Source organism: Hyalella azteca, unplaced genomic scaffold (assembly GCF_000764305.2).
Source record: "Hyalella azteca isolate HAZT.00-mixed unplaced genomic scaffold, Hazt_2.0.2 contig2776, whole genome shotgun sequence".
NCBI classification, from domain to species: domain Eukaryota; kingdom Metazoa; phylum Arthropoda; class Malacostraca; order Amphipoda; family Hyalellidae; genus Hyalella; species Hyalella azteca.
The window spans coordinates 2,325-17,323 of record NW_025933038.1 but is presented as its reverse complement, the minus strand read 5'-3'; the positions used below and the strand labels follow the sequence as shown (position 1 = coordinate 17,323).

At 36.0% G+C, this 14,999-nt stretch overlaps 1 protein-coding gene across 1 annotated transcript; it reads left to right on the top strand.

The window, feature by feature from the left end:
• The first annotated feature begins 1,124 nt into the window (after window positions 1-1,124).
• On the top strand, window positions 1,125-9,160 carry LOC108666552 (mitochondrial import inner membrane translocase subunit Tim17-B). The gene is made up of 4 exons (XM_018153450.2): window positions 1,125-1,290; window positions 4,917-5,016; window positions 8,325-8,517; window positions 8,920-9,160. The coding sequence occupies exons 1-4, from the start codon at window positions 1,265-1,267 to the stop codon at window positions 9,117-9,119; spliced, it is 519 nt and encodes a 172-aa protein (XP_018008939.1). The 5' UTR covers window positions 1,125-1,264; the 3' UTR covers window positions 9,120-9,160.
• The last annotated feature ends 5,839 nt before the right edge of the window (window positions 9,161-14,999 follow it).

Here is a 14,999-nt window from a genome sequence, read left to right as displayed (position 1 = left end):
TGCAATATTGTTTTCAAGAAATAGTTAAATCATCAATGCAAGCAATAGTTAAAGTCGGGCACATTCTTGATTTTTTTTTTAAATGGAATTCACCATTGGAGACAGGAAATGTACTTAATGTCAGGCGTCGTAAATATTTGGAACGATATAAAACGTTTCGTGATTGAGAAAAACTAATTAGTTTCATAGTGAATTTCTCGTCTCATCTAGGACTTTTGACTCAATAAAAATCAAATTGACTTTTTTGTAACTGACGATTCATTGAGATAGCTGCTGGACTTATTGCCTGGTCCGTAATTTGCTAGGCATTTTAAGACTGAACATCTGCATCTGCATAACTTCGTCTAGTCTGTTCTTGAAGGCGTTCATACTCGGAGCGTCGACGATGCTATCAAGGAGGCTGTCCTGGCATGTGTTGTGAATCCCGAATTAAATTAATTGGCTTCCGTTAACTGTTGCCATTTTCTAGTTTATAACGTTCATTTATCCTACCGTTTATAAGCAATATATCGTTAAATAATTTATTTATTTCAATATAAAATATATATTATATATATTAACTTTAGTCTTTGCAAGACCTTTCTTCTTATTTATTTATTCCCTTTGAATAATATTGGGTAGAACACGAGGATTTTTTTAAAAGAAGGAACTGGAAAATGTTCCCGAAAAAATAGTATGAAATATTAAACATTTAACATTATTATTCTACATTTTAACTATGAAATTGTGCTTATGGCATTTTTCAAAGTCGCAATTTCTTTGAGTTTTTATGAATACATTTTCACGTTTTCTTGCTTCATCGGAAAAAGAACATGCAAACAAATGGACTTGTATAGGAATTTTAAATTTATTAACTTAAAGAAGATCGTTCAATTAGTAAACGAAGTTTTTCCCCCAGACCTTCCCTTTGAAGAATTACATAGCAGTAAAAACTGGTTTTATATAGTTATTTTTAAGGTAAGTTACCGTAGGACATCAAAATTATTTTGCCAGAATGTTTTTGACCGAATTTTTTAATGAATTAGAGCATTCTATAGTTTAATATGATTTTTTCGAATAACACTTTAGCGACTTTTATTTTTAATATTTTTTGGCGACCTTAACTCAGTTCAGTATCGTCTTACGACATCCGCACATGCTCGAATGTGCTGTTGTGTCCTCCAACGCCGGTGGTAGAACTAAGCAGAATTCTTGTCAAGCTTGATAAAAGAATAATTCATATTCACGACAGTTACCGGAAATTATATCGATATAAATTGCTGAAATGGAAGAATATGCCCGCGAACCCTGGTAAGACGAACTTGATTTAGTCGGTTACTAGTTGCAGGGAACTTGTAAATGGAGTTGCAACATGTTTATCTACGGACTAGGCTACCGTCAATGACTGAGCAGATACGGCCCGTAACTTAAGGCTGAAGCCTTGACTCGAACCTCATCGCTAAAAATTGTACTCCCTACAATACTGCTCAGAAAAGATTTTTTCGTTTTGATTACATAGCAATAATTACAAAGCTGCTTCATTTCATTATCTCTAGAAAATAGAAATTGAACCTAAGGTAAGGAGACTGAGGACAAGGTTCAATTAATATTAGGTATGACTGTTTTGTACTTTTGTTTAGGAATAATTCAATATTGAGGTCAATAATTCAATATTGGCGTTATTAATTCACTAATGAGGTAAAGAATTTAATATTTTCATTAATAATTCAATACCTATTGTCATTAATATTCAAATGTTGAGGTAAATGGTATTATTGCAGATTAACTACATCCAAAAAAAAGGTGTTTTTTTTTTGAATTATATGTTTTTTGGGGTGTAGATTACGAATCTGAAATCCATTTTTGGCGGTCGGCATCGGAAAACCGATTTTTTGCGATAATACCGATCACACGTAGCGCCTGTCTCTTATACACATCTAGATGTGTATAAGAGACAGGTTCCATATACTGATACACCCTCTAGAGTTCTTACTGATTGTCGAGAAAGGTCCCAGATCAGAGTAGGCTCAAGAGCAGACATGGTGTCTCCACAGCACAAACGACACATTAGCTGGGACCAAATTTGTTCAGAGCAAGAGAGGGATGCGCCAATCAACCCTCGTGTAAGTATAGTGACTGACACGGATGAGGAAGTTCCTGTTCTTCCAGAGGAGTCATCAGGTATTTCTGTGGTTGTGGACCATGTGGAACCCATCTGGTTCACTAGAGCAGTGAACTTTGCCAGGGCATCACCTGTGCCTCTCTTGTGTGTAAATTTGCTACTTGCTGGAATTAAGGTCTCAGCTCTCATCGATTCGGGTGCAGAAAGAAGCCTCATAGGAGAGTCTCTGCTGCCTCCAACCTGCACTATCGACCAGCGGCTAAAGTTCAAGATTCAGGGGATTGGTGATAGTGATGCGGTTACCTCGGTGGGACTGGTAACACTCCCTGTGAAGATGGGATGGATGGAGCTGTCCATTGAGTTTATAGTGATACCATCCACAGTAACTATTAGCTGGGGAGTTCTTTTGGGCTGTGATTTTTTAAGAGCCAACCAGTTTGAGGTAAATGTTGCTCAGAGGCGGCTTACCAAGCACCTGTCTCTTATACACATCTAGATGTGTATAAGAGACAGTTGCCACACACAGTGACGGAATATAGGGATTTGGTAGGTTTCCATTCTAAAGGCTTTTTAATAAATATGGCAACATTTTGTGACGTTTCATCATTGCTGACGCGTACCGTAGTGAAGTGTTTTGAGAGTCACGTGAAGGCAACAGAACTTACGTAACGCATACGTTTTTTTTTATAGTTCTTCATTTCTCGATGCGTCCTTAATGTGTTGGAATATACCGCGTTTACCCTAAACTGTGAAAATTCCTAACTAGCCTATTTTGAACTGAGATTTTTCAAAAGTACCTCTGAAACAATAGTTTTAATCTGGAATTATGGGAAATTTCTAGCTGAAACTTCTTTGGAAAATAGGGTAAACACGGTATATTCCGACACATTAAGGACGCATCAAGAAATGAAAAACTATAAAAAAATAACCGTATGCGTTACTCGAGTTCTGTTTGCTTTATTTGACTCAAAAAACACCGTACTACGCGCCAGCAACAATGAAACGTCACAAAATGTTGCCATATTTATTTAAAAGCCTTTAGAATGCAAACCTACCAAATCCCTATAATTTACAGGCAGTATTTGAAAATAAGGTACAAAAATTGGTTATGTATTTTATGTTGTTAATACAAAACTAGGCAAGGGGCATTGAAATGATTGATATTTTTACCCATTCTGGAAAATCTGCAAAAACACCCATTCTATGCTTGCAGTCCATTTGACTTGTTAATAATAAGAATACCACTGAATTTGTAAAGAGTTACATGGGTTATAAAGCAATAAGCAGATACCTGCAATTTTGCTAAAAAATGAAAAATTATTAAGGAGTATATTATTATTCAAAATAACTGAGATACCATACCGTAAAATGGGGTTACTTTGACCGGTGGGGTAACTTTGACCACTTCGTTTTTTTAACAAAAACCCTCAAAACTCAAAAACGATTTGACATAGAAAAATTTTGTCAATGGCCATCAAAGGCCTAATACTGAGGCTACATAACACAATAGAAAGATTTAAAAAGTTTGCATATCTAATAGGTTAAAAAATTAATAATGTGACCCACGAAACAGAGCTATTATTTAAAGCCTGTCGGAGTACCCCCTCCAATTTTTTGATTTTTTGGCAAAATAACTCCAGGTTTTGATGCATTGTAGTAGAACTCTTCTAGTTACAGATGCAAAAGACAAATTTTAGGAAAGTGTCATAGTTTGCAAATGGGGGGTGCCCCCATAGTGGCAAAGCAGAGAGTTTTTAGAATCTCCCTCAAGTTCATTTGTGAGTCCTATAAGTAGACCAGTAAAGTATCCTGGATACCAGCAGAATCATACATAAGAAATTGATTTAAATCTTGGGTAAACAAGGAAATTAAAAATGAACTGATTCTATAAAAGCTGTGGTTTGCCACTATGGGTGCCGCCCTCCAATGGGTGAACTTTGACCACCTGATGGCAGCTGTGATGGGGTAACATTGACCGGCTTGGAAATTAAGTTGAAATCACCATAGGTACCTATATAACATATTTTATGTTAAATGTTTTTTTCTTTATTTTTCAGACTACAGAGTCTTATATATGGTAATTTCAACTTAATTTCCAAACCGGTCTACGTTACCTTGTCACGGCTGCCATTAGGTGGTCACATTTCGCCAATTGGGCGGCAGCGCCCCCCATTTGCAAACTATGACACTTTCCTAAAATCTGTCTTTTGCATATGTAACTAGAAGAGTTCTACTACAATGCACCACAACCTGGAGTTATTTNATTTCTGAAAACCAGAAACCATTGTATTGCTAAAGAATGTAAACTATATGTATGTAATAATCAAATGAACGGTGCTCACTCAAATCCAAGTTTCAGTCTTGAACTGTTAAATTTTTTTGGTTTTGTCTCTTGTATGTCTGTTAGTTTAAAATAATACTTCAATCTTATACATAGACATAAAATGTATTATTAAATGTGAAGATGATAATTTTCTCTTATTATGGCCAGTTCTAGTCTTTCCTAACCCAGTATTGAGGAGGGATGACTATTGTGGATTAGGTGAAGATTAATGAAATGGAGATAATCTTTCTGATGCAAGGATATGATCATACTGACAAGTTGTAATTTCCTGTCTCCCAACTTCCATTAGTGAATAAGTTGAAACGATTCATTACCAAGATGTATTGTAACTTGGTCAATTTTTAAATTGCATCAAAAATTATCTAGAATTGTTTTTCAACTTTATCTTCACTCTTCAGTAGTGTGAAATTTTGTTGATGTCATTTTATAGCAGAGCACAGGAATAGGTGTCTCACCAATTGTTTTTTACAGCCCATGGCGTATTGTTGGTGACTGTGGTGGTGCATTCACAATGGGCATCATTGGTGGAGGTGTCTTCCAGGCTGTTAAGGGTTTCAGGAATGCACCAAGTGTGAGTATTGTTGCCTATGTCCATTCAAATGTTCTGTATTGCAATGTTTATTACTTGAGTTTCTTTAAATTGTTTACTTTGCTTTTCCGCTTGTTACTCTGTCTATAATGTAATTATATTTTGTGAAACCAACATTTATATTTGCCTACATTTTTATTATGTTTTAGTTTATCGATGTTGAAAAAAGTAAGGCTTGTTTTTGTCTGTCCATCTAGCCACTAAACAGTGGTGGAATGCGTTGTGATTTCTTGAATTCAACTCTTATCCCTTTTGTGGGCAAGGCAAGCATAGATATATGCAAAAATTTAGGTTTCTTAAACCTGTATATATAGGAAAAAAAAAACTTTTTAAAGATATATTTACTCAGATGTATTTATAAAAATTTTGCATGTTAGAATAGTAAATCAAACTTGGAGAAATTGTTAAATACAGTCACAATGCAACAATTTTTACATATACATTTAATCAAATTTAAGCATACAAATGTAGAGAGCAGCAATCTAAGATTCAATTCAATGAAGCTACTAATAATAATTGAAACTATATTGCTGTTTTGGGTAAGCCCTGTCTAAAAGGTCAATGGTCTGGCCAGCTTGTGAAACAGAACAAACAAAATTCGGGAGAGCAAATGGAATAGAACCAAGCAAAAAAAAAATTAATATAAAATAAGTGGTACATGGCAATGAATGGTGAAAATTAGTTGATTAGTAATGTGACAGCCCAAGCCTATCAGTGATGGGTGCTGCTCTGCAGAGATGCAGTGACAGAAAAACGTAAAAGCCAATCTAACAATAAAACACTTCAAACACATAAGTACACATTAAACTACCTAATACAAAACTCTAAAACAATTTTAAGGGATGACTGACTATATATACAATTATTTAATAATAAAATTTGAGACTAAGATGCGTGGCAAGAGTGTTCCTCTGACTCGCGTATAACCCTTTAGCAGGCAAGCATTGCAATATTCAGAAATTAAAATTTCAGAAACTAGTTCAAGAAAGTTAGAAGTACAATTCAAAATATTTATTTTATGTATTTTTTAAAATTTTCCATATTGAAGGTTTAAATTGCATTTGAAGAATTTATTTAATGTGGTTACTACATGAAATATTTTCTTTATGATGAAAAAAGTTTATGCAGATGAAAAATTAATAACATAAAAATTTAATTTAGTTTAATTCAATCAAGTTACATTGAATAATTAAATATATATTGATACTTCCACCTTTTAAAAAATGCGGAAAGAGCATCAATTTCATCGTCCAAGTCAAAACATTCATTTAAATGCTTATATTTTAATGTTTGGGCATGGCAGGTGGTGATGCTATGGATAGAAACGATGGTCAGATAATTAGTGATTGACTGAGACATTATGAAGACGCCTTAAAAACAAACGGGAAGCTGTGGTGGATCTCTTTGTGAGGGGATTTCAAGTGACCATATATGGTAACTTGAGATAAAGAGCCGTGAAGCTCTTGGGAGTAGGTCAGTGACAGATCAGTGTGAAAGTTATCAGAGACAGGCAGCAGGTCAGTCAGCATGGGTGAGTAGCAGGTCAGCATTGGAGAAAGGTATGCCGGACCATGGAAAATGTACTCATTTCGAAACATGTCAGTAAAACTGCTTCACGTTGAACTAGTCAGTGAATGTGATTTTGCACTGATCTGGCTATCTGGCTGTCAACTCTAGGATTCAAACACTGGGACAATAGAAAGAGAGGATTAATACAAGGCACTGAAACCTCTGATGAATAATTAATATACCAGCACGTGGCCCCTAAGGCACTAACATTGCTACTTCTGTCTGTTGAAAAATGTGGTAAATGTCAATTTAATTGTCAAAGTCTAACCTTTCATTTGAATGCCTTATTTGAATTTTTGGGCTGGTCAGGGGGTGTTGCTATGAAGGGAATCATTGTCAGATGATTGGTGATTGGCGTAGGCTTGATAGCCTCAAACACAAACCTGGGGCTGTGATGGGTCTTTTTGGGAGATTTCTAGCAACCATATATGGTAACTTGCCTGCAAAATGGTTAAGACTTGCATCCAACAAACTTTTGCTCAATCAACAAAAACTTACATCAATTATTTTTTTAAGCTAAAATTACTTTGACTGCACAACATTTGTATATCATTCAGATAATAAATACTACTACATAAACAAGTGCCAATTTATCTTTCCTTTAAGGCCCTGATTGAGAACCGAGAGGCTTCGAACAGGCTCAGCTCTTCCATATGCGTTTCTTCACTAATTAGGATAGACTTTACTCCACTCGCAAATGAGATGGCGATATAGATTTTTCCATACTTACCCAGCTATTTATTTATAAGCGACGACCAGTAACAAAAAATATGTAAACTTTGTATTAAAACTCAATTTGGTGAATTTGACTTTTGGTAAAAATTGAAAGTTCAAATATAAGGTTGTTATGATTTTTCAAATGGACATTGTTCAAAATCCAACAAAGTAAAAGTTTTGCATCACTTTAAATTGAGATTTTGGAAATACATCAGTATAAGCCTTAACACGTTGACTACGATTGCTTCATCTTGTACTATTATTTCATTTTCTGTACTTTTTTTCAAGCAGGGTTGCCAGACGGTCAATTTTTCCGGATAAATTCCGTGATTTAGTTTTTCTCAATTGCGTTGGCCGGCTAAAACTTATGATAGGGGTACTTACTAATTAAATTTTAAATACTGCAAAAAGAAAATAAATGAAATTTTTATAGCAGAACCTACCAATAAACTAGTATACATTGAATTATCGGCCTTTTTTGGCCTTTTTTGTTCTCGGATTTGGCCGATTTTAGGCAACCTTAATTATGTACCACTACGTCCTGGAGAAATACATTTCGTTGGTCGCATATGTACCAATACGTAGTCAACGTGTTAAGCATATACATACCTATACTAATGGAGACAAACATAAAAACTTGGAAATTTTCAATGCCCTGATGAATCCTGTGGTTTGTAAATTGTAGCTGAATACTTGTCGTTGACGATGAGGGCTTCAGCTATTGCCAGTCTTATTGTATTGGGGCACCGCATGACGATACTGGTGCAAGCTACCAATGCTGCGAGTGATGGTATGGTTGTGAGCCTCCTTCATGTGGTTCTTTGGTCCTTGACTGGCGGTGGACTGTGAGACCGTGGCCTGACCTAGTAGTCGTCAAAGCATTTTAGTTCGTTGACCAATATAGTTTATTATTATTAGGAAATCAGATATAATCTCGTCTTTATTGAAACGTGTATTGTACAACACCTTTCCTGCTATACCAATTTGTGCATTGTCATTTGCAGGGCTACAGACGACGATTTGCTGGCAGCTTTCTTTCAGTGAGACAACGAGCACCCATCATTGGGGGGCAGTTTGCTGTGTGGGGAGGACTCTTCTCTACCATTGACTGCTCTCTTGTTTACATGAGACAGAAGGAAGATCCTTGGAATTCTATCATGTCGGGGGCTGCCACCGGTGGTATTCTTTCTGCCAGAGGTGCGTTGTTATACTGATGTCTGTGACTGCTGGACTAGAGGGATTATGTTAATTGAAAACTATCTGTGTTAATGATGCAAACACATGTTGATTTTCAATTTAAATGAGGTTTTTATGATGGAATATTCTTGTGGCATAGGGTACCTAATGTAAAATGATTTAGGACTTGCTGCTTATTCGTTTAAACTAAAACATGTATCTCTACTGTACCATGCGTGGTGACCGTCATTTGCTCTTCACAGAAATGATTGCCAAAATAATTCTTTAAGGCTATGTAGTTCTTTTATGTTATTTCGTTAGACTCTCAATGCTAAGAATCTACCAATAGATACATGAAGTAGTGGCTCTATCCTGTTCTGTTAGTTCTAAGTTAATTTGCCACTAAACTAAGTTCTATTGCAGCCGGTTTGGGAGCGATGGCAGGGTCAGCCCTGCTGGGTGGCGTGTTGCTGGCCATGATAGAAGGCATGGGCATCATGATCACGCGCTTCACATCGGAACAGTTCAAACCCGTCGGGCCTGGCGAGATGAACGATCCGGGCGTTCTGGGTCCGCCTCCTGCTCTTGGTGGCATCTCCTCCGAACACAATAGCTATCAATAGACCTTGTATATATATTCTTAGGAATTTTTTTTAGATGTCACTCTTTATGAGTGACCTGTTAATAGGGCGCTGCAAGTCTGAAATTAGGCAATGAAGATAATGAGCCTTCAATCTGGTTCTGCAATCTTGCCGATGTTGTGTTAATAATTGTAATTGTCTGAGCGCTATTATTCCTTTGTATTATTCAATTGGTGTAATTCTCAACTCTGATTGCCATGTAACTTGATCTTCTCTCCTCCGTACCGCTTTTCTACGACAAGCGCGGCTTCTTCCTTCTTGTAAATTTTACTTTTCTACAACAAAATAAATCTAACTTGATTTTAAATAAATCAATCTCGATCTTCAACGAAGAAACGCATTAGAGTATTTCTCTAACTTTTGAAGTTTCCATCGTTCGTTCAATATTTTTTGACAATTAGTTGATTATTCAGCCTTAATTAACTGTCAGTTCTGTAGTGATTTCATTTTGTTTCGTTCTTAGCCTTGAATGCAAAATTTGGTTGTTAAATACTAAGCGACTCTAAATTGCATGGTATGGAAAATTTTGAATAAAGTCAGAGCCCGCACCACTAGCGTAAGGGCGCTGCATCAGCCTGTCCAAGACCGAATTATGTTTCCAATTGTGTCTTGCAGCAATTTTTTTTCTATCGTGACTGGTTTATTTCTCGCTTCAAGGTAAAACTATTTTCTGTATAGCGTCTTGGCTATTGCTTTAATTTGTCTAGCGCTGAAGTTCGCTGGGTAATTTAACCGTAAAGTCTCTTATTAATAAGGAATTGATAATTCTTAGTTTATAGGACGCAGTGTAAATACCGTACTATTTAGGAAACGAAGTTATTTTTGTTCGAATAAAATTTAACCAGTGAAAAAATTCTTTTCATTTCTCAATTCCAAATCCAAGTCTTGGCAATTGAATGCCTAAATCCGACGAAGGTAAGAATCACTTGAATCGATTAAGCAAAGGTTTTCGTTGAAAATGATTAAATGAGTAGGTATTAATATATAATACTTGAAAAGTTTATTTATTAGTGAGCTGTTAACCAGCTTTAAAATTGGGAAATTTTTCACGTAAAGGTGAAACTTTACGCGGTGATGAAATGTATTCATTCATTCCAATGAAACGCTATGTTTCACTTGTCCATTTCAGTTCTTGTGGATGACGTCATCGCCATAGAAAGTAGCAACCGAATTGGATTAGATATGCTTTTAAAAGTATTCGTAAATTTAATGCACTGTTAATCACGAACTTATACAAAGTTTGTTTGTCCTAATACTTCGATCTGTATTTTTACGATAAAATTTTTGGTTTGTATTCGCAGTTTTCATACATTCCACTCATTAGCTGCTTCCTAAAGTTGAGGTGACAGATTACTGCTGTAAGTGCTGTTTAATTGCGCGAAAGATGAACAGTTCTCAGCTTGTTTTTTTTTTCTAAAGATGTATTGAAAACAAAAAGCCCTTATGTATGTACATAAATTGATATAAGTGCAATATACATACTATGGTATACATACTTCATACTTGTTCCTTAATCCTTAGTATTTTCGGTTAGCCTATATCGGTTTCATTATGCTGCCTATATTTTATGCACTGGTAATTTGATAAATATACCTTACGCCTACGGTAGCCAATCGTAAACCAAATTGTTAGACTTCTGCATTTCTTATTCATTCTCAGCTCCCAGCTTCCCAAGATAGTAATAAATATTGAGCAAAAACTATATGATATCTAATTGGCTATCGTATTACACGATTTTTTTATTGAATCAAACTTCTCTCTTCTCTCAAATTCATAACTTTACTAGGTTACAGGTAGGGTCAGGAAGGGCCTTGCCCTGGCCTAGTGCCAGCTAGTGGCCTAGGTACCTTAAAAGTTGAGGCTAAAATACCTACACAGTATACTACTACTACTGATGGTGATGTGTATTGAGTGATTTGAGTCACATTGGTTTGGACTACTTTTAAAAAGTAGGTAGAAATGTAGAATAGGTAATTCTAAAAAAATGTTGCTAGGCTATCAATTAATAATCAATATGCATGATGCATCATGCATGCAGACATGATACAGTGTCCTGTCTGTAACTTATAAGGACTTTTTTAAGGTGGACGATGGAGTAGCCTATGGACAGATCAAGATGGAAAATTGCCTTTTAGAATAGAATGGAATAGAAATGTTGGCACTGGACTGAAGAAATAGGCCCATGGCCTGTTGCTGATTCATGTACTTTTCTCATGACATGATTCACTTTCACTAGGGATCTGGCCTTTGTTAATAATCTTTCCATAAGTGCCATAACTGACATCTGACGATTGATTGAGATAGCTGCTGGACTTATTGCCTTGTCCGTGAGATGCTAGGGCAGCTGCCAGCTAGGCTGCTAGGCCTTTCAACTCATGGTTTCAAGACTGAACATATACTCTTGCATAGCTTTGTCTAGTCTGTTCTTGAAGGCGTTCATACTTGGAGCGTCAACAATGCTATCAGGGAGGCTGTTCCACATATTGGTGAGTCAGTGACTCGAAGCGAGAAGAAATGTCACATGGATGTGTTATAACACAATTTTTTTAGTTTATTGCTGTGGCCCCTGGTGTTAGTTCTTGTTTCAAATTCTAGTAATCTAGTTCTGCCTTTCTGGGACTTTGTATAAACCTTGGCTATACTTGTATGCTTCAATGAGGTCACCACGCAGATGTTGATAATGGAGGCTTGGAAGCATCATAATTTTTAATCTTTCTTCATAAGGCCCACTGTGCAGAGAGTGGTTTAATATTGCAAGATCTTTGGCGACACTTCAGTAACAAAATTTACGCCTTCAGAGGATCTTGTCAACACATTTACATTGAAATTCTAGCATTTAATATATTTGCCAGTCTTTGGCCAACTAATTACAAAAAAGTAAGGTTTCTGGTATGTTGGATGGATCAGGATGCAGTGAAGCTTGTCCGGAAATCAATTGCGATGACTTCCCGCCAAAATATCCCACGCAAATGTAAACAACAAGTTTACGATTGCGTAGTTGCGGTCACATTAGAATGGTCAGACTGCATTATCACATGTTCAGTTGACACTTGCTGTACAATCACTGATTTTAGGGTAAAATTAGTTATTTGGGGCAACACATGCATGCAACCTTGTAAATAAGTTTGTGGCTTGTAAATAGTTTTTCATTACCCAGTGTAAATGGCTTTTCATTAAAAATTACCAGCAGTGTGGAATTCCAGAGGGGTAATATATTAATTGGTAAACATAGCAAATCAGAAAGCAGGACCCAAAAAACTGGAACATCCAGCACACCTCCACTTTCAGTCCATCATCATCATTGATGAGTCTCCACAAGATGCCACAGCTGTTTCATTGAAAAAACAGTGCTTGCATCATCATAGTAACAAGAATCCAATCAACGCTTGAATGCGTCCAACGTAACAGTCACAAGAATCCAATCAACGCTTGAACGCGTCCAACGTACTGTCACAGGGATCCAATCATTCAAAGCAGAGAGTTTTTTAGACTTTCCCTCAAGTTCAGTTTTGAGTCCTATAAGTAGACCAGTAAAGTATCCTGGATACCAGCATCATCATACATAAGAAATTGATTCAAATCATGGGTAAATGAGGAAATTAAAAATGAACTGATTCTAAACAATCTCTGGTTTGTCACTATGCCGTCATGCGTCAATGACTGAGCAGATACTGCCCTTAACTTGAAGCTGGAGCCTTGACTCGAACCTCATCACTAAAAATTGTATTTCTTAAAATACTGCTCAGAAAGATTTTTACGTTTTGATTACCTAGCAATATTTACTAAGCTGCTTCATCATAATATCTAGAAATTGAACCTAAGGTAAGGACAAGGTTCAATCTATGACTGTTTTGTACTTTGGTTTACAATTTACATTATTAATTTATTGATTGTACCTATTGAAAGCTAACATAACAACAATGTCTCTATACTCTATATACTGTAATAATTCCTAACTATTTTGAACTGGGAATTTTCAAAAGTACCTAGGGTAAACGCGGTATATTCCGACACATTAAGGACGCATCGAGAAATGAAAAACTATAAAATAATAACCGTATGCGTTACTCGAGTTCTGTTTGTTTTATGTGACTCGCAAAACACCGTACTACGCGCCACATAGTGGCAAACCACAGCTTTTTAGAACCAGTTCGTTTTTAATTTCCTCATTTACCCAAGATTTAAATCAATTTCTTATGTATGATATGCTGGTATCCAGGATACTTTACTGGTCTACTTATAGGACTCACAAATGAACTTGAGGGAGAGTCTAAAAAACTCTCTGCTTTACCACTATGACGCGCCAGAGATGTGTATAAGAGACAGGTCTTCTATCGTCAAACTTCGCGGCCCTGCTCGCCTGCCAAGATTTCAGCCGACTGAGCACGAGTGAAGAGACCGGGCAAGACAGTTCTTACAGAAGACGTACGGGAGAAACACAATAATCGACAGTCAAATATTCAGAATATCTGTAGTTGTACAGAATTTACGAGTGTTATTTTCTAATAAAATTATAGATAGCCCGCTAGCTTGGCAACACTGCGATAGGAGGTTTATGATTTGTTTACATTCTGTCCTTCATCTCCCGCTGATCCTCAAAACAGGTTCGTTAGTTAAAGCTTTAGGTCTCTAGAATAGGTCGCTTCCAATCTCGTTTACTGAGTTGGTAATGACTGGCACTTACCCAACACATCAGCTAAATGCGTCCCATTTGAAATGTTCTTCATGCATTAAAAGAAAAATATTTATATAAATTTTAGCTACTTAATTAAGCATGGATCAGGCCGTTGTTAGAGCAGGAAAATTTGTGACTTAGCAGCAATNAACAAAACCCCAAGAGCTGGGGTAACAAAGACCATCACTTTTTTTGAAATTACATCAAAACTATGAGAGGCAGGAGCTAGCAATTTATGGTAAGTAAAGCTAGAGTATAGACCTGTATTTTGCACGTTTCAATTTAAGTTTAACTTATCTAGTAAAAAAATTGCATCGTTTTGAAAAAAAAGTGGTCAAAGTTACCCCATTTTTTGGTACTAAGGTTGTTATTTTTAATATTGTCTAAAGTGGTCCTCTCCTTGTTTTCACTTATTATACTACCAATATTTTAAAAATCTTGGTATGTTGGTCACATTGTCGCAAATGTTGCTAAATGTAAATGATTAACTGTTATCAGCATTTCTATCTAGAAATAGATATTTGTTAATTAATCTCCATTCTAATAACTAGGGAAGCAATGCTATAAATATTATTAAAGATGACCCCACAAACCTGCGCATGCTCTAAAAATTCCTACTGGCCACTAGGATTAGTGAGGGAGGGGGCAGGTGAATCATCCTATGCTTAGTTATGTTGTTGCAGGTGATTGAGGCTTGAAGAACCTCTACGCATCAATCAAGGTATTACATTTTGCACTAGAAGCTATTAATCTGTATTAGTATGTTTAGTACCTATATTATATTAGTATATTCAGGAAGGAGCACATCATTCAACAACCCAAAACCTCTACGCGTCAATCAACATGTTATATTTTGCACAAGAATTTATTAATCTGTATTCATATTAGGAAGGAGCACATCATTCAAGCGTGTTTTATTTAATATAGGTACTTACTATTTCAGAGTATCAGCTCAATAATCTGTTAACTTTGACAGCAGTATTTACAAAGGTTCTTAAGAGATCTGTCCTCAATGAAGATTATTCACATCACTTACTGACACTTGAATATCTTAGTCAAATGATTAATTAAATTTTAGTTAATGAATTAAAGTAATAATGATTCAAATAATTCCAGTGTTGATTTTGTTAGCAGAAACAGAAAGTGCAACCAAGGACTCATTTCTGAAAACCATAAACCATTGTATT